Source organism: Muntiacus reevesi, chromosome 9, assembly GCF_963930625.1.
Source record: "Muntiacus reevesi chromosome 9, mMunRee1.1, whole genome shotgun sequence".
NCBI lineage: Eukaryota > Metazoa > Chordata > Mammalia > Artiodactyla > Cervidae > Muntiacus > Muntiacus reevesi.
In genome coordinates, this window is record NC_089257.1 from 8,953,025 (window position 1) to 8,974,530 (window position 21,506).

General features: G+C 37.8%; 1 protein-coding gene across 1 annotated transcript; it reads right to left on the minus strand.

Annotated features, from left to right (window-relative positions):
* Positions 1–4,061: 4,061 nt before the first annotated feature.
* On the minus strand, positions 4,062–4,976 carry LOC136175252 (olfactory receptor 4C11-like). The gene has a single exon (XM_065945572.1). It carries the CDS (start codon positions 4,974–4,976, stop codon positions 4,062–4,064), a length of 915 nt encoding a protein of 304 aa, XP_065801644.1.
* Positions 4,977–21,506: the final 16,530 nt, after the last annotated feature.

Here is a 21,506-nt window from a genome sequence, read left to right on the forward strand (position 1 = left end):
AAGATTTTGCTTCTCTCTCAAAACAAGCCTTCACCCTACTGAGGTGACTACTTCTCTCCAACTCTGGTACTAGATGAAGGGTCGTTACCTTAGAGAGCCTTCCTCTGTGACTCTATTCAGTGGTTCTTATACGCTCACCATTAACCTCTATGTCAATGTTTTCATTTTCTTAGTAACAATGACCAAAAGCAAGTTTATTTTGTATAACTATCCTCTGACTTTTATTACATTCCATGCCGGTCTAGACTGGACACGTCTCCAGGAAGGGATTTTTTTTTTTTTTTTTTTTTTGTCCTGGGTCTTCGTTGTCTCATGGGTTTCTCTCTAGTAGCAGCAAGCAGGGGCTACTCACTAGTTCCTATGTGTGGGCTTCTCACTGTGGGGACTTCTTTTGTTGCAGAGCATGAGGTCTAGAGCTTGTGGGCTTCAGCAGATTCAGTTCATAGGCTCTAGAGCACAGGTTCAATAGTTGTGGTACCCGGGCTTGGTTGCTCTCTGTCACGTGTGACCTTTGCAGATCAGAGATGGAACCCATGCCTCCTGCATTGGTAGGTGGATTCTTTACCACTGAGATACTAAGGAAGCCCAGAAGGGGTTTTTATTTATCCTTCCCATGTATTCATTTTTCAATAAATATCTGTTGGATGAATATAAAACACAAGAGCCTATATTTTTCAAATAGCCCAATTCAGATGGTTGAGGCATAAAAAGAAGCAAACACTAAAATTAAAAGTAACTGAAACAAAAAGACAGAAAGTGAACATTATAATAGAGTGAAAGGAAATGGCAGGATGTGATTATTTCATGGAAAGTACTTCATGTTGGGCAGTCAGAAAAGGATTCTATTAGCATGCATCTTTTAAACTGACTGGAATTATATTGATATTACATTAGAAAAAAGATATGAGCTATATTAATATTTTAATACCAATGAGCTGAGTAGTTACAGAAATGGCCAGAAGGAAACAGTCATGTAAGGATTAATGAGATGAAGATTCTAGAGCGACAACACTCTAATTCAAGAAATATCATGGTGTTTTTGAGGAAATGTAAAATAACAGAGTGAATGAAACATAGTGATCCAGGCAGAGAGAGGCCAGAAGCAGGATCAAAAATGTATGAGAGACTCAGATCATGTATACAATGCTGATACCTCTGAGTTTTTATTCAACCATGGGTAAATAATTTTCCCAGTATATAAAATTTGAATAAACAACAAGAAAAAAGAATGAAAGTTATATTTGGATTATGTCTTGTTTACTTAAGATGGCACCACCCTAATGGGAGAAGTAAAGAGGAACTAAAGAGCCTCTTGTTGAAAGTGAAAGAGGAGCGTGAAAAAGCTCTCTTAAAACTCAACGTTGAAAAAAAGAAGATCATGGCATCTGATCCCATCACTTCACGGAAAATAGATGGAGAAACAATGGAAACAGTGACAGACTTTACTTCCTTAGGCTCCAAAATCGCTGCAGATGGTGACTGCAGCCATGAAATTAAAAGATGCTTGTTCCTTGGAAAGAAAGCTATGACAAATCTAGAGAGCATATTAAAAATCAGAGATGTCACTCTGATGACAAAGGTCTGTGTAGTCAAAGCTAGGGTTTATCTGTAGTCATGTTTGGATATGAGAGCTGTACCTTAAAGATTGAGTGCCGAAAACTTGATACTTTTGAATTGTGGTGTTGGAAAAACTCTTGAGCGTTCCTGAGATGGCAAAGAGATCAAACCGATCAATCCTAAATCAGTCTTGAATATTCATTGGAAGGACTGATGCTGAAGCTAAAGCTCCAATACTTTGACCACCTGATGCAAGAAGCTGACTCATCGGAAAACACCCTGATGCTGGGAAAATTTGAGGGCAGGAGGAGAAGGGGGTGACAGAAGATGAGATGGTTGAATGTCATCATCAACTCAATGGACATGAGTTAGAGAGAACTCTGGAAGATAGTAAAGGATGAGGGAGCCTGACATGGGGTTACAAAGAGTCAGACAGGACTGAGTGATTGGACAATAACAACTTAAGAACCAGTAACAACTACAACAACAACAACAACAACAAAGAACCAGTCACACTTAATGTAAACTTATTAAGACCAGGGGTGTCCCTGGTAGCTCAGCTGGTAAGGAATCTGCCTGCAATGAAGGAGACTCCAGTTCAATTCCTGGGTTGGGAAAATCCCCTGGAGAAGGAATAGGCTACCCACTCCAGTATTCTTGGACTTTCCTGGTGGCTCATATGGTAAAGAATCCACCTGAAATACAGGAGACCCAAGTTCAATTCCTGGGTTGGGAAGATCCCCTGGAGAAGGAATAGGCTACCCACTCCAGTCTTCTTGGGCTTCCCTAGGGGCTCAGCTGGTAAAGAATCAGCCTGCAGTGCAGGGGTCCTGGCTTCAATCCTTGGGGAGGTCCCCTGGAGGAGGGCATGGCCACCCTCTCCAGTATTCTTGCTTAGAAAATCCCCATGGACCGAGGAGCCTGGAGTTCAGGCACAGAGTCAGACGTGACTGGGTAACTAAGCATAGCACAGCATAGGATCAAACAGAAATGCTTTAGAAGCAGAACTCCAGACATAGAAGTAGAAAAATGGGGGGGTTTATTTGGAGGGAGCGTATAGCAAGTTTACAACTTGTTAATATGGTATTAAAGGATCTGATAGATGTCATTTTTGTTCTTAAATATTTTTTTTCCTGTCACTACTTTTTATATTAGAGCTTTGGGGATCTTAGGTGCAACATACTAACATTTTGTCTTCACTTGACAGAAATGCTTCCCGTAAAGCCATACTTAAGTACTTGAGTATTAAATGATACTTAAATATCACAAAATAATACTCTTGGTGCCAATTTGAATTGGAATTATAAGCTCAGGTTCGAAAATAGCATGACAGTACTTAATCATGAGATTATATAGTAGTTGTGGTAGTGGGAGTGGTGAGTGAACATTATTTATATATTAAGCTATCTTCAAATACACATTTTTTAATAACCTTATATAAAATAAAAGATCCAATTTTGAGAAGTGCTAAGCTTTCAATTTCAGGTTCTTCCCAGAATCCTGAAACTTGAGTTTTCAGATGTTATGGTGAAGCAAAAGAACAAAAATGCTTCTTTCCTGTACACAAAAGAAAACTTAATGGTATGGGAAGAGCCTGAAACTTCATTATTTCCTGCAAATGTTCATATTCCCAAAAGTGATTCTCAAAGCATAAGGAAGATGGAGCGCCTTCTCTCCTACTTGGGTAAAATGACCACTTCCTTTCACCTGTCCTACCTTTCTGTCCTCCCTCCTGCCCTTTACCCTCCCTTCTGCACATTCTTGCTGCCAAACTCTTATTTCCTCTTCCCTCTCCTTTATGAAGAGCAATATGGAAGACTCTGAAGGGCAATTGATTGACTGGCTGTTGTTTCCTATTGAGCCAAACATAAGACCCTTCATCTTCTTAACTATTCACGATATTTTAAGAGGTTTTTCAGGGATGGTCTCAGTTTTCACTGATAGTTCCAGCTTTTATAGGAGTTTGAGGGTCATCAGTGTAGATACACTAGTGAGGTGGATTCAGGCACTGATTTCCAGACTAACATTTTCTCAGAGAATCTTCTCTAACCGTTAGGTTGTCAAGACAGAAACTGTGATTCTGTAGAGTACCAGTCCCCTGTGGATAAGCTCTTATGACCACCTTCATAAGAACTAAAATAAAATCTAGAAAAAGAATCAATGTGCACACATACACACACACACACACACACACACACATTCTGTCAGTCCACTTCTCTCTGAAGAAACATTTGTGCAAGAAACTAAATTATCATGTGAATATTGTCTGATGTTGATAGAATTAAAGTAAGAGTCATCAGAGGTTGTTCAAAATTGTTATGGGTTTTATTTTCTAATGTAAGCCTCTCAGAATGAGGATACTGTGTATCTCTGTCCTTATATCCTTGTATTTCTCTACTCTTGCTTCTGGACAAAAATATGCTATCTCTTCTGTCCATAAACCAGAACTAAATCTTTAAGGAAATATACACAAGGATTCCTCTATATACACTTATCAAGTGAAGTCATGCTTTGCTACACCATAACATTTTCATGGCATTTTTCACTTCTTCATTCCGTAGTGTATAGATCAGCGGGTTAAGTAAGGGTGTCCCAATTGTATAAAACACAGCCACCATCTTGTCTATTGGAAATGTTGTTGGTGGGCGTGTGTATATGAATATACATGGGCCAAAAAATATGACAACCACAGTGAAGTGGGAGGTGCATGTAGAAAGGGCTTTTCGCCTTCCTTCTGCACTGTGGTTTCTCAGGGAGTGTAATATGACAACATAGGAAATAAATAGGATTATGAAACTCACCATACATATGGCCCCACTGTTAAAAACAGCAAGCAAATTTATCACAGAAGTGTCCATGCAGGCAAGTTTCAACAAGGGCTGCAAATCACAGAAATAGTGGTCAATCACATTAGGACCACAGAAGGGCAACCTCAAAACCAGGAAAATCTGTGCTGACGAGTGAATACAAGATCCCACCCAGGCTAGAATCACCAGTCCACCACAGAGGTGCCGGCTCATGATGGTTGTATATCGCAAGGGTTTGCAGATCGCTATGTAGCGATCAAAGGCCATGAGGATGAGCACAAAGATCTCCATGCATCCAAAGAAATGGGCGGCAAAGACCTGGGTCATGCACTCATTGTAGGAAATGGTTTTCTCCTGAGAAAGGACATCCACAATTAACCTGGGGGCTGTGGTTGTGGAGAAGCAGGCATCAGCAAAGGACAGATAGAACAGGAAGAAATACATGGGACTCCCAAGTGTCCTGCTTGTCTTAATAGTCACTACAATAAGAAAGTTCGCCAACAGTGTTGCAAGGTATAGGATCAAGAAGACTCCAAATATCACTTTCTGCTTTTCCGCATCCTGTGTCAAGCCAAAGAGAATGAATTCAGTCACACTCTTATTCACTGACATGGTCATGACTGTAGACGAGATCTAGGTGACAAAGGTTTAATCTGCAGAAAGAAGAAAAGAACGACATCTTGGGAAGATAAGTGGACTGAATTCTGAAGTCCTAGTTTCTGCTGCATGCTCTGTTTGTTCCACATGCCTTTAATCCCATATGAATCTCTGGAAATCTACACATGTCCTATTCTCACCCAGATCTATCTATGATTCAGAAGTTAGTAGCCTTGGATCAAAGTTTTTGCATTTTGAGAATACAGAATGAATGACCTTTAAAATTTTTTATTCCAACCAAGATCACAAACTCCAGAACTAGTACTTTCCTTGGACAAATGACTTCAACACTTTGAAATTTAGCCTTCTGACAAGAAATGGGGTGCAAACACTTGCCGTATCTTATTCTGAGTTTTCCTGAAAATTTAAAGCCGATTTTGTACCCACATAGACATCAATATACACAGGTATATTCCAGGCATTATATATCTTTTCTATGTTCTTTAAAATCTAAATAGCACTATTTCAATATTAATGCTAATACTATTAATGCCCTGCTGAAGAAGCCATTCTTAGTTTGGTTCATTTTTGTGTCTATTATACCTGACTCCACTGGAGTCTTGGTTGAAGTATGCTTTGACAATTTTTACCTCTGCTTCTTGTGTTCTAGATGTCAGCTTCACTGATGGTCATAATATAACAAATGCGTGGATAATACACTAAGATTTCTATAATTTGGGAAACTACTAATTACCCTCTTGACTATACTCCTGAGCTTACCCCATTAAAGTACTAAGCCTTTCTGCCTATGGATTTGACTTGTTAATTTCCAATATGTGTATAATCTAATATATGATCTTACTTACACATGTCTCTCTTTACTCTAAATTTTCCGGAGTATTTTGCTAAAAATATTGTTTGAAAAAAATCCTGCAATTCCAATATACAGTAATACAATTTTTCTATTTCAGATATTTGTTAATATCATATATAGTTTGAATGAAATCATCATTGTAGTTTCTGACTTTCACTTAGAATTATTATAACAATTTTCACATTAATATGTGAAATTTCACAATAATTTCCATAGTTTAATTATTGACTTAATGATATAATGATATATAAAGCTTTAGAATATTGCAGAAAAATTAATGCACATACAAGCAAAGTAAATAAAGCTTATTGTATTATCTCACTTGGTTAGCAAAAATGTATTTTTATTACATGTATATTAAATTATATTACAAGCCACATTTTATTTTTTACGACATCTTTATGAAAACATATGGTCCTGAGTATCTTTTATCTTTTGTTGTCTTATATTTTGTAATTTTGGTATTTTATTTACAATCAACATTAATCTAGCAAAATGATATTTCTTAGTAAAGAATACGGTTGATGGAGTCAGTTTGTCTGGGTTCAAATCCCAGGTTCACTATTTACTATTTGCTAGTAAACTAGTCACTAGCTTACTAGAGGTAGTCATGGTTGCTACACAGTTAAAATGAAGAAGCACGTGGCTCATGTTAAGCAAGAACTATGTAAGTCTCAGTCTCTGCTACTTGCCCTTTTGTGACTTTGCTTCTTTTCTTCTTCTGAGACCTTGTTCTTTTTATAAAATACAAGCTGTCAATTTTCCCATTTTAATGTAGTCTATATTTTGAAAAAACTTTAAAATAGTAATGCAGTATCCACTCACCTTCCACAATTGCATAATGATCTTTCACTTTAAATACTGAATTGCAATTGTTTGGAGTTATTGTGAGGAATGTGGAAAACATCCTCCCTGTTCCTAAAAGTTTAATATGAGTTTTAAGGTACTTGGAGATAAGATCACTAATTATGTAAGTCATCATACCGTTGGTGTTTTAAGAGTAGAAACCATGTGCAGAGTGAAAAGTACAAATTACTAAAGAGTACATTGGTCAGTGAAAAATTCAAGATTTTTTAAAGAGATGAACTTTAACTGAAGAAAGTCAGGTTTTAAATCAGGTCTGAGAGTTGAGTTAGCATAGAATCTAAGGTCACACTGCCTAGATTCACACTCCACCTGCTGCCTATGAGGGTGTAATATTTAACAGATTCCTTGATTCTATGCATTTCATTTTCTCCAGCTGTGAAAATATGTGATAAAGCAATCTACCTTTCAAGATTGCTATGAAGGTTGGATAATTCAGTATGTGCAAAACATATGGAAGATGCAGGTATGTGGTACCTTCAGGTGCAGTGGTTACTTCTATGATTATGAGTGTTAGCTTTCCAAGAGGGATTTTTCATTTTTCAAAGATACCAACTCCAAATTTTTATTTACCTATAAAACAACTGCACAACTGTTTTAAATAGTAAGTTCCCTTTCTAAGTAGCTGAAATCATATCAGCACTGTGTATCACACCAGTTTTCTCATGGTGACCAGAAGTTAGGAATGATGTTTTCAGAAATTTTAATATGTACTTAAATATAAATAAACAAAAGTACCCAACACATTCAGTAATATGGGCCCCTGATAAGAGAAAAGTAGAAGGAACATAGGCCCTTGGATGTGAAAAAGTCTAGAATCCAGAGATAAAATTCAGAGGAGTGAGGGCTTTGGACGGAAGGAGGAAAGCAATATTTTAGTGGACATGATTCTGCTGCCGCCAAGTCGCTTCAGTCGTGTCCGACTCTGTGCGACCCCATAGACGGCAGCCCACCAGGCTCCCCTGTCCCTGGGATTCTCCAGGCAAGAACCCTGGAGTGGGCTGCTGTTCCCTTCTCCAATACTTGAAAGTGAAAAGTGAAAGTGAAGTTGCTTAGTCGTGTCCAGCTCTTCATGACCCGTGAACTGTAGCCTACCAGGTTCCTCTGTCCATGGGATTTTCCAGGCAAGAGTACTGGAGTGGGTTGCCATTGCCTTCTCCAAATGGACATGATAAGGCAAATGCTTTATCAAGCAAATAAAAAGAAAATCAAACCAAAACTTCTAGTTTAGTTGGATTACTCTGATTCTGGGAAATACTGAAGGCAAAAAGAGAAGAGGGTGGCAGAGATCGAGATGGTTAGATAGTATCACTGACTTAATGGACATGAATTTGAACAAAGTCCAGGAGATCATGGAGGGAAGAGAAGCCTGATATGCTGAAGTCCATGGAGTGGCAAAGAGTCAGACATGACATAGCGCCTGAACAACAACAAAGTCATAGTAGAAAAGCTTCGAAAACTAGGTTTTCTATCTTGCCAAAGGTCATGAAAACAAGAGTGTATTGTTTGAATATGTTTTTTTAGGAATATATAAAATGTAGAGGCCTAAAAAGATGTGAACAGCTTTTATTATGATTTATTCATTACCTAAGAACAGAAATAACTAAGTTGTTTAACAAAATTGTCATTAAAAAAAAAATCCAATTGGAGTGTAAGCTCATCTGCAATGAAATGTCTACCTTCTTGAAGATATGCAGCTTCCAGGGGGGATATGTCTTTCTATTCCCTACACTAAGAAACTGAGTGGGAGGCATACAAGTTGATCTTCTGTGGTCCCAACGAAATAAAGTCTGGACCCTCAGTGACCCCAGATATGATTCGTTGGTGACTTTGAATTTCTTACTTCCTTCCCTGGAGAAGGGAATAGCTACCCAGTCCAGTATTCTGGCCTGGAAAATTCCATGGACTGTGTAGCCCATGGGTTGCACAGAGTCGGACGTGACTGAGTGACTTTCACTTCTTAGAGAGGGATCTTAAATGCTCCTTTTTGATTAGTCTCATGCAAAACAACAAAATTAAATATATCTTTTTGTATTTAACAGGATCGTGTGCTGTCATTGCTATCATTTTAAGGCTTTATTTTTTATAGCAGTTTTAGTTTCACAATAAAATTAAGAGAAAGGTTCAGAGATTTCCCATAGAGTTCCTGCCCCAACACATATATAACCTCCACCCCATTATCGACTATCCCACCAGAGCGGTGCGTTTGTTATACTGCCGAAGCTACATGGACACACTGCAGTCACCTGAAGTCCATGTTTACCATGGGGCTCACTCTTGGTGGTGGACATTCTATGGATTTGAATAAATGTGCGATGATGTGTATCTATTACTATAATATTATAGAGAATATGTTCACTGCCCTAAAACGTGATCATTTTTATATTTCTAAAACATGGAACATATTAAGTCTTTTCACAGAGTACTTAATTTTCATTCAATTCTAAATAAAATGTCTCACACAAAAATTTAGTGGATGAAAAGGAGCACTTTGAGTGAGATCTCTCTGTGTGTTTTGATTGTAAGAATTATTAGCTCCTACATACCATTAAGTCAGGCTGATATTTCATAAACATCAGTTTAACAAATGGTCATCTAGTGGTTAAGACTCCATGCTCCCGGTGCAGGAGGCACAGGTTCAGTCCCTGGTCAGGGAACTAAGATCCTGCATGCCATTAGACAAGGCCAAAGGGAAAAAGAAAGAAAAGGAAACATGAACATTTTAAAGACATGACACCTCATAAATGCAGTAAAGTGATTACTATGGTTTTCAAGAACAATGACTGAGATACTCGCTGTGGCTCTCAGAGTCCTCTAACTCAGTGCTTCTGCTTCTACATGCAGCAGCCCAGCCTGGCTCTGTCAAATCATGTGCTTGCTAATGGCTATTCATTTTAAAGGGCATGTTTGCGTGTGCATGTATGTGTGTGTGTGTGTGCATATTTACTGAATTATGCAATCCTTTCAGATTTGCTTTAATATTTTTTGTTCATTTGATTTTGCCATCTCATAAGGCAAGTTCATGTGTTGATTTTTTAAAATTTTTATTGGAGCAGATTTGGTTTACAAAGTTGCATTATTTTCTGCTATATGAGAAGACCATAGTTCCAAAAGATATATGCACCCCAATGTGTATTACGGCACTTTTTACCGTAGTCAGGACACGGAAGCAACCTCCATCGACAGAGGAATGGATAAATAAGATGTGGCACATATACACAGTAGAATATTACTCAGCCATAAAAGGATCAAAACTGTGCCATTTGCAGAGATGTGGATGGACCTAGAGACGGTCCCACAGAGGCACTATTCTATTTTGTTTACATCAGGTTAAGCTGGGAGGCAGGATTTAGCAGAGAATAGTCAGAGAGAAACCTGGACTGGAACTGAAGCATTTGTGCTCCATGGCAATTCTTGCTAACACTCTGCTCCACACAGTTACATAAAATATCAGTCTCCAGCCATCCAGGAGGAGCCAGCATAAAGCCAGAAAATCCTAAGCAGGTAAAGAAGTAAACCTCTGACATGTTCAGTGCATGTCCTGACTAGTAAATGAGTGCAAACTTCCAGATGGGTCAAGCAAAGCGATCAGCATTTTAGATGTATATCTGAAAAATAGTAGTAAGGAGTAAGGGATAGAGAGATCAGAGAATGGTGGGAGAAATCAGAGCAAAAGGGGAAAATTTGATTGTGGGAAAGAGCCAGAAAAAGAAGAAGAATCAGGGGATGAAACAGGGCAAATCTCACTAGACAAGGGTGAGCAAAGACCCATGTTAGGGATAAAAAGTAGTTTATCCCAGGGTTTCACTAGAGAGTTGATCTTTCTCTTCTCCAGTCCTCATATTATCCCTTACTCCAATCCCAGAAGAAGAATGCAATTTGGGGCTGTAAGTAGGGGTGATGGTGTATCCTGGGTAGAAAATGTTAGTGTAATAATTAGGACAACAAGTATCACAACATCACCTGTATCACTGCATGCCCACTGCACATCATTCATCCGTGCCCTTATCCTTCTCCTACCCCTATGCTTTGTAAATGAGAAATGTGTAGGCATAGAATGCTGTGCCTCTGCTCCCTTCAGTATCCCCCCTTTTTGGATAAGAATTGGGCCTGAGCCAGTGTTGCATTAGCAGAGACCAATGAAAGAAGAGGCTCCCCCAAATATCAGAGTCCTGTCATCTCCAAGAGAAATGTGTTTCCTGAACTTGAGGTTTCTCAGGAGACAGAACTGGGTAGAGGCAGCTGACCTAAAAGCCAGTCTTGAACGGGAGGCAAGAAGAAGGAAATTGTTCAGTTAGGCTTGAAAACTTACCTTTTTCCTTTGTGGAAATAAAAAAAAGGATAGAGCTATGAGCTCTTGCTCCTTCAATTCTGATTTGCTATGAAGATGAATCATGCTCAGTATTTGCAACACGTACATTGTACTCCAAATAGATCCACTCTGCTTCCCATCCCAGGACCTATGGGGAGAGAAGATAATCCATAGATACCAACCCTTCCTCGAAGGCCTGAGTTAGACTCTTCAGAAGGGTCTGTAATACTGGCAGAAAGTTGCTTACTCTGCTCTTATAAATTTCTAGAATAAACAGGAAATATTCCCACCAGTCTATGATAAAACTATCTCTAAATAGCCAGATCCAATAACCCCAAATCATTCCCTGGCAGAGCATGTAAATTAAACATGTCCTCTTCCTCCAACAGATATTTATAAGGACTTAATGAAAAGTTCTTTGCCGAGGCTTTGAAGGTAAAATGTCTTCACCCTTCCCACCCAACCCTGAAAGACTTGCTAAATGAGCTATTTAGCTCAGTTAATCCAGAATCAAAGCAAACCATGAGGCTAATTAATCCCAGACAAGATTGTCAAATGGGAGATTCTGCCCAGAGAGCCCTCCTCTCCTCCCACTCTGTCCTAATGAAGGGGACACCTTCCATTTCAGTTGCCAAGAGCTCCACTCATGTACCTACTCCAAGGGAAAAACACACTTTCAAAGTCACATGGAGGTATAGACTGCAAAAAGTTACCAAAGACTGTCCTTTAAGTCAAATCTTTCCCAATGACAGAAGCAGCTCTGAGTGTAGATAAAGGTTCAGATAGATCTGATCTAATAGAATTCTAGCTTCATGACTTATGTTTCTGTGGCTTTAAGCAAGTTTCTTAACTTCTCCTAGTTTCATATTTTAGAAACTGTAACTGTTAAATATATTAATTATTATATAAATCCTGACGATACCAGTGAAACATAACTAATGACGATGAAAACTACTACTTTAAATTTCTATAACCCCTATAGCATTTTGAAATCAGTCACCAGATAAAGGAAGGGAGAAGAGAAAAATGGAAAGAAAAATGTTTTTACATAATTTTATATTTAAATGAACTTCTTAAAGTATGATTTACATATAATAGACTGCACCATTTTAAACATACAGTAAATAACTTATGACAAATATATACACTCATGTAAATGCCACCACATGACAGGAGAATATTAATTTTGTTCTTCTAGTCAAAGGACCAGATTATGGCTTTCTGTGTGTCTTCTCTTCATAATTATATTCTTTATTTATCCTTCTGCTCTTTATTATTTGGTATTATAATATGGCTCCTTCTGAAGTAAGATAGACAGTCCATTCCATGCCACTCTCTAGCCTCTGGTGGTTTATATATGTTTCTACAATTATTTATTTACTAGCTCAACAGGTATTTGACCATTTCCACTATGCCAGGTGCTAGTCTAGGCACTGAAGATGTAATATTATTTTTAAGACACAAATTCCTACCATAATAACCAGCAAATAAAATGAATAAACTCTATGACAGGTTAGAGAATGATAAGTGCTAAGGAGAAAAACTAAGCAGAGATGGAGGAATAGGAGATACAGAAGGTTACTGGGTGGGTGTTGCAATTTTATGAAGTAGTCTGAAAAGTCATTATTGAGAGGATACATTTTAATAATAAATCAAAAGTACTGAGGGGATAAGCTATGAATATATCCAGAGGAAGAATAATTGAGAGACAGAAAACAGGCTTGCAAAGATCCTTAGAAATGATCACAGCAAGAAGATCAGTTACTATCTTTAACCATAAAAAGTTGTTAACAGAAGAGAATATAATCAGATCTTCCACACTTTGATTGTCAGAGTCTGAAGGTCCATGAGTGCTGAGATTCCCAAAGAGACACGCTAATGCAAAACATCTCAAAGTGGCATCATCTGAGTTCATCTGCCACAGTTTACAGTCCAATTTTCAGATCTATAGAGAAATCAGTCAGTGCAGTCGCTCAGTCATATCCGACTCTTTGTGACCCCATGGATTGCAGCACGCCAGTCTTCCTGTCCGTCACCAACTCCCAGAGCTTGCTCAAATTCATGTCCATTGAGTCAGTGATGCCACCCAACCATCTCATCCTTTGTTGTCCCCTTCATCTCCTGCCTTCAATCTTTCCCAGCATCAAGGTCTTTTCCAATGAGTTAGTTCTTCACATCAGGTGTCGCAAGTATTGGAGTTTCAACTATAGCAAAATAGTCTTGATTATATTTATTCTCAGAGATAGACTCAATGTCTTTTTCCTTGTGGGCTGACTCCTACTGTTGATGTTCATTAGTTAACAGTACTCAAACAAGAATGCAAATTTAGTGAGATACATGAAAAATATGAGCTTCCCAGGTGGCACAGAATCTGCCTGCCAATGCAGGAGATGCAAGAAATGCAGGTTTCATCACTGGGTCAAGAGCATCTCCTAAATAAGGAAATGGCAACTCATTCCAATATTCTTGCCTGGAAAATCACAAGGACAGAAGACCCTGGCAGGGTACAGTCTGTGGGGTCTCAAAACAGTCAGATACGACTGAGCGACTGAGCATGCACACACACATTATGACATTATTTCTATTTTATTTGTCAATTATTGCCTTTTTCATATGTATGATCTCATCTGTGAAATCTTAGTTTTTATAATATAACTCTAACAGCTTTATAAAGTGGTCATCCATTCAGAAGTAACCAAAGATTAGGAAAGTGCCCATGAACTGAAACTACAAAAACAGATATGTATAAAAAGCTAAGAAATATGTAAATAATAATCAACATGATGAACAAAACATATTAATGTATATACAGAGAAATTATGTATCAATGCAGTGAATATCTTTGTTATAAATAGAATTACCTGATTTGAATAGGAAGTGATGCATTATTTCCCTATACATACACAGGCAAAGAAAAAGCTAATTTTTCAGAGTTTTACAAAGGGGAGACAAGCCCCAAATAGAGAGGATTGACTGGTTGATATTTATGCTCCTTGGGGGGCATAGGTTTCCAGGAGTGATGTTATACTATTGACTCTTGAGCCAGAAAGTATATGATACAGACATAGTACTCCCAGACCTGATTTACCAACAAAATGGATGATAGAGATCAGGGGCAAAATATTAAACTTGGATAAGAAGAAAAAAATAATAGTGTACAAAACCAGAAGCTAAACCTACAGAGAGAACAGGATGTGGTTCACAAGCGGAAACATCAAAGCAGACAGCAGACATGAGGAATGGGCTTGTGCCCCCACAAAGATGATGGAACCTGATGTTGTCTCCTGAGACATTGGTTAAAATAATACAGATTTTGCCAGGTGCTCATTCTGCCTATTCCCCTAAATGTCCCACTGGAACACATTTATACTGTCCACAATAGAATGAATATTTTCCTTTTCCATTAGTCCAATTATACTTAAACTCTGACAGAATTAGCAGTTGGCATCTTCTGCTCTTTGTCATCTTGAGTCAGACTTTGTTGCACCATAACTTTCTCATGGCCTGTTTGACTTCTGCATTCCTCAGAGTGTAAATCAGAGGGTTGAGTAAAGGTATCAAAATAGTGTAAAATGCAGCCACCATCTTGTCCACTGGACATACAGTTAGAGGGTGAGCATATATGTATATACATGGTACAAAGAATAAGGCAATAACAATAACGTGGGAGGTACATGTGGAAAGGGCTCTCCTCCTTCCTTCTGTGCTACAGTTATTCAGAGAATGTAGAATGAAAACATAGGAGATTAGCAGCATATGAAACTCACCATGCACATGGCCCCACTGTTAAACACTATGAGTAGGCTGATGACTTAAGTATCCACACAGGCAAGTTTCAACAAAGGTTGCATATCACAGAAATAGTGATCAGTGGCATTGGGGCCACAGAAGGGTAATCTCAAAACCAAGAGAACCTGTGCTGAAGAATGGGTACAAGACCCCATCCAGGCCAGTCTCACCAGTGGCCACAGACAGGCTGGCTCATGATGGTTGTGAACCGCAGGGGCTTACAAATGGCCACATAGCAATCAAAGGACATGAGGACAAGTACCAAGATTCCCATGCACCCAAAGAAGTGAAATGCAAACATCTGGGTCATGCGCTCATTGTAGGAGATGGCTTTCTTCTCAGATACAGAATCTACAATTAGCCTATGGGCAGTGGTTGTTGAAGGACAGGCATCAGCAAAGGATAAGTAGAAAAGGAAGAAGTACATGGGGCTCTGAAGTGTCTGGCTATGTCATACGGTCATCACAATTAGGGAGTTTGCCAACAGAGTCCCAAGGTATAGAAATAAGAAGGTAACAGATACTACTTTCTCCTTTAGAAGATCCTGTGTTAACCCAAGCAGAATGAACTCGTTCACACTGCTCTTCTCCTCCATGGTTATGGTGAATATAGAACAGACACAGCTGAAAAGTGGTTCATCGGCAAAAACAGAGTTGGAGAAATGATGACTTGGCAATAGCAGTTTATTTGCATCCAGAATTGCAACTTTTAGAGTTCTAATTTCATCAAACATATAATTTAGTGTTTCTCAAAGTTTTCATAGACTATACTCACTCAGGATTATTTTTTTTAATGTTGACATGCTTTAAACATTGGCATTGATTCAAGGTCTTCTTACGGGTTGCCAAGATTTATTTGTAGGGCAAAAAGCCCTCAAGTGGTTGAGGGCACTCTGCCATGGTCTGAGAACTAGTGAATTTGCTTTATGATCTTGATAAGATCATTTTAATGTCTTAAGGCTCTTTCTTTATATGATAGAGAATCTAACAGATACATTATTAAGCATATGCATGTGATACATATATGTGCATATAACATGTATGCACATCAATTACTGATAATAATATCCTTATATAATTTAGAAATAATACATTTGGAGATTCTCTCCTGAGTGAATACATTTGTTTATTTGAACAACAGCTTGTACCCATTGTTCCTGATCTCTTCAGTATCTTTGTTGGGTTATACTTAAGAAAAAACTTATTTTTCCATCTTTAGGTTCATTGCAGCTGTAACTTTACCTTCATTGCCGGTTAGGGTACATGAGATATTTGAACAAATCATTTAGGCTAGCAATAATTTTGAAATTGCTATACATTTGATATAAACCATTACATTCATTAGATGCATGCTAGTAAATTTCAAATTCTGTGGCTCCAACCTGTTATTTCACTTCCTATTTTTCTGTAACCTGCGTACTATCCTCCTTCATATCTGATTCTCCTACCAATGTCATCTAGAAGATTGCATTCTTTCCATTTTTATCACTTTAATGTAAGTTTAAAAATGTATTTCAGAAATTCAACATAAAAATACACCTCCTTGCTCTCCTTTACTTTTCCTTATATGCATATATCTATATAATTTCAATCATGTTATTATATTTTCTGATTTTCTGTTTTAATTTAAAAGCCTTTGCTGTGTAGTTAAACTGTATTTGTAGCGTAATTATCTACTTAGCAGTTATAAATAAACATGATGCTAGTCACTCAGTCATGCTTGACTCTTTGTAACACCGTGGACTCCACCAGGCTCCTCTGTCCATAGTGTTCTCCAGGCAAGAATACCGGCGTGTCTTACCATTCCTTCCTCCAGGGGATCTTCCCAACCCAGATATCAGCCCAGGCCTCCTTCATTGCAGGCAGATTCTTTACCAGCTGAGCCACCAGGGGGGCCCAAAATTAACATATCAAAATCTTAAAAATCTTGAAATATAAATTCTACCAATTTTTCTTTGTTTTTCCAAATTTTCATTTAATTAAAATATTCTTAATAAACTCTTCTCATATAGCTTGTGCTTATTTTAATAGTTTCATCAAATATATGCCCAGGAGATTCATAATATAAATATCACTATTTTAAGTCAACGTCCACCTCTTATGATCACATGGACTGTAGCCCACGAGGCACCTTTGTCCATGGGATTTTCCAGGTAAGAATACTGGAATGGGTGGCCATTTCCTTCTCCAGGGGATCTTTCTGACCCAGGAATCGAGCCCACATCTCCTGCATTGCAAGCATATTCTACCACTGAGCCACCAGGGAAGCCCGTAATTATTGGCACTATTCTCAAATAATCTTTCAATTTGGTTGATTCAATATTTATTAGAAATTTAATTAGTGTATGGATACATCTGCATAACAAAGTTTCTGGAGCTTTCAGTGTATTACAGGGTGAGAAAAGGAACCTTCAAAAGTTCATACTTAACCAATCCTACGGTAGTGTTACTCGCTAGTCCTGCCAGAGTCTTTGTGACCCCATGAACCCCACCAGGTTCCTTTGTCCGTGGGATACTCCAGGCAAGAATACTGGAGTGGGCTGCCCCTCCCTTCTCCAGGGTATCTTTCCGACCCAGGGATCAAACCCAGGTCTTTGCATTGCAGGCATGATTTTTACCATCTGAGACACCAGGGGAGCCCGTAAACCAGAAATAAAAATTAGTTCCTTACACATTCTGCTGGGTTTTCAGATATATATGTATGTATATACACACAAATATATATGTGAAATATTTTATATACAAATTAGATCATTTTCCATTGTTTCTAAAACTATAACAATATGACACAAATTATAAATAAAATTTAACTTGAAGCACTATTATATTTGCTTAGTTAACATAATTAGCATTATGAAATATATATTTTGATTAGCAATACAGTATAACATTTTTGTATATTTTAATTTCTTCTATTTCATTTGTTTTGAATTTTGTACACTTTGTCTAATTTTTTTATATCTTTAAGTTTTGAGCTCTTTTTTTCAACATTTTGCAATAAACTGTCAATTTTACACTCCTGTTTCCATTTTAGTCAATCAGGCCTTTAAAATTTAATGTCAAATGAAACAAATTTTAACGTGAATTTTGATGTACTTCCTCTTTCTGATTAGTCATCAGTTCTCTAGTGATTCAGTAACACCATCAGCTCAGTCATCAAATGTGTACTGAGAACCTACTCATCATATCTGGAGTCAATTTACAGGGCATGAAAAGATGTCTTCCACCTCCTCACAATGACGTTGGAGGGATACCATTTCTCTATGTAAGATTCTCAATCATTGAAAACTACACAAAACTCTGTGATATGATCTTTCCATATCAGAAAGATCCTAGAAAATAAATTGATTGGTCGTTAAAGGTTTAAACATGGGGAATAAGTGAAATTATGGCTTTAATTGAATTAAATTGCAATTTCCAACAAGGTTCTCTGAAAACTAAATATTCAAAAAGTGTATAAAGGGTTTTCCTAAGTAAGATAAATATATTAATATCAATAAGTCAAACTATTTAACTCTAGTAAAGTTACACATCTAAATACAATTAGGTTTTCCTTGAAGTTGAGCTAAAACAATATTAGTTCACTGTGAGAAATTAGAAATATCACAATAATTACAAACTCTGATTGGGTGTTTCAATTTTCTCTGATGACTATTTAAAAAAGAAAGTAAATCAATGATCATTTACTTTTAATACATTAGGTTTCCAGCAGGGGATAAAAACAAAAAAGAGGGAGCCCTTTGCTGTGAAAAGAGGAACAGTTAGCATAGAGGAGTGACTAAACACTTTTAGAACGGGAACATGCATTAAGTCAGGAAAAACAGATGCCCCCTTCATTAAAAACTGCACTCTCACTAAATCCAAACGTTTTAAGAGATAAGTTTTGGGTAGGTAACAGACAACCATGAAATCCAGTTCAAGCAATTCTATTTTATTTTAAGTAAGCGAAGAGAAGATTTGGAGACATAAAAACAGGAAGCATCATTGACAAGGTGTGTGCATCAGGCCAAACCAATACTCCCTGAGGACTTCATTACTGAATTCAGCCATTACCTCCTAGCTTCTCTGGATTGCCCTGCCTCTTTGACTTGGGAGGGCATCATGGTGACAGAAGGCCTTTTTACTTCCTTGACCCTTAAATGTTCCTTTTACCTACTCAAATGTTAACTAATTCAAATATATTGGGTACCAAAATTCTTCCATTCTTTCTATATTAAACAAACATCTGCCTCTATCTCCTATGTTCCATATATATATATATATATATATATATATATATATATATATATATATCTGATTGAATAAGATAATTCAGGATAAAATATTCTTGTTCCATAATCTTGTCTTTCAAACAAGTTTTTGCTTGTGTTATTTCATTTGACCTACACTTTTTTTTTTTTTTTGCGAGGTAACTGGCCATGTGATTCATCCATTTCTATTTACAAAGCATGACCTGTGATACAGAGTGTTTTAATTAAGGCAGTTAGGCTAGAACTAGAAAGGGATGTTACTACGTAGCCTCTCTCTCAGCATTCACCCTACATGTCATATAAAATATCAAATCCTAATCATCATGTAAATAGCATCTTAGAAAAGAGAAATCATGAGTAATGAGAGAAGGATGATAATTGATATCTTAAATTTCTGTCCTGGCTCCAAAACCAAGTTCATTAAACTGCATGCTGAGGCTGATATCAAAGCAAAAGAAAATAAAGATCTAACTGGATAACAGTGAAGAGGAGGAAAGAAGAAGGCTCATGTAGTCAGAACAGGAGAGAGGAGTGAGCAGGTACCAGGGAAAGAAGAGTCGGGGATGGGATATAGAAAGACATAGAGCGGGGAGGAGAGAAACATCTTAGAGAAAGTCGTTTAATCTGAACGTTCATCCCACAGTTCAGCTTCTTTCTTCCTGAACAACCACGCCTTCACTTACCCCAATTAAAGAGAGATTGTTGCTGTGTGTCATAGCAAGGATTGTCAAGGATCTTGAAAACCCAGGTGTGTAGAAAGTGAAGCCCAATTTCATACTCTGTCCCAGAAACATCACCCCTGGCCATAAACTTTGAGCCAGGTGCTCCCCAAGATAGAAACTTCTGCCAAGCTGGCCTTGACTCAGTGTGTTGCATCCTCTGTGGGCAGAGATGCCTTTGGGAGGTAGTTCAGCTGTGTGCTTAGACCAGGAAGGCCTAGGAAGCCCGAACCACCATATTCTTCATTGGGAGAAACACTCCCCAGGAGCTCTAGCATTTGTTAGAAGATACACTGAGTACAGATTCCAAGAGATCAGTGTTTAGGGCTCAGATGGTAAAGAATTCACCTGCAGTGCAGGAGACCTGGGTTCAGTACCTGGGTTGGGAAGATCTCCTGGAGGAGGGCATGGCAACCCACTCCAATACTCTTACCTGGAGAATCCCATGGTCAGAGGATCCTGGTGGTCCACAGTCCATGGGGTCACAGAGTCAGACACGACTGAGAGGCTAAGCACAGCACAGAAGAAAATATTTCAGACAGATTGAGAAACTTACCTCTTTTCTTACAACCAAACAGATGACTTCCAACAGAGTGTACTTTTCATACCTTCAACTCTCATTTACTTAGAAGGTGAATTATGTGACGCTTGAATAAAACACATAAACTATACTTCACTGAGATTTATCATTGCCTTCTATCACAAGTGATGATGGGATGTAAAGAGTTTATGGAGAAGGGAACACTTCATGTAGCCATAATTCACACAGCTCCTTCCTGGAAACACTGGGTCAGACAGAACAGCAAGGTCTGTAGTGGAGCAGAGAGGGTGCCCTGAAAATGGAGTGAATTTCTTAATTCGGTTCTTGGAAACTTAATTGGAGTAAGCTCTTCCTACACTTTGAAATATGTGTGGTTAACTACTCTTATTCATGTTATATGAAAGCTTGAATTGGTTTCTCTGGTGGCTCAGACGCTAAAGCATCTGCCTGCAATGGGGGAGAGCTGGGTTTGATCCCTGGGTTGAAAAGATCCCCTGGAGAAGGAAATGGCAACCCATTCCAGTACCCTTACCTGGAAAATCGCATGGACAGGAGAGTCTGGTAGGCTACAGTCCATGGGGTCACAAAAAAGTTCGACACAACTGAGCGACTTCACTTTCACTTTCAAAGTGTTAATTATAGTTATCATCAATATCAAAGGGCTAATATCAGCAATAATTACAGTTCTTTGCCAAATCTGAAATATTAATATGTTTATGTTTTTCTTTCTATTGTTTCTTTTTTTTAAATAGAGTTTATTTGTAATATTTAGTTATTTTCAGTTGTACAGCAGTGATCCGGATACATTAATCTGGGCAAAAAGTTCATTGGTATACATATATAGTTATATATGTATAAACCTAATATCTAAGACAATTTTGTCTTCCCTCCAGAAATATTTTTCAAGATATCAAGTTAGTAGCAAGAGGTGAGAGTAATTTTTTTCATTCTTTTTTGACTTTTAGATTTTAAGTAAGCATAAAATTCAAGTCTTCTTAATTTTCATTTGAGGATATTGAATTGTCAAATCAGAGTCCATAAGTGATCTAAGAATGAAAACTAAATTATTTCCTGGAACTTATGCTATTTTTTTATAATATTACATTACTTTACCCCCTGTCAAACCATGCTCATCCATATAAAATTTTTGTCTGATTTGATTAGAAACTTTGAATTTTCTATTCAACTTTAAATGTT

Excerpts from the sequence above, each read along its gene's own strand:
- LOC136175252 (XM_065945572.1), bottom strand. The coding sequence starts at position 4,976 with ATGTCAGTGAATAAGAGTGTGACTGAATTCATTCTCTTTGGCTTGACA.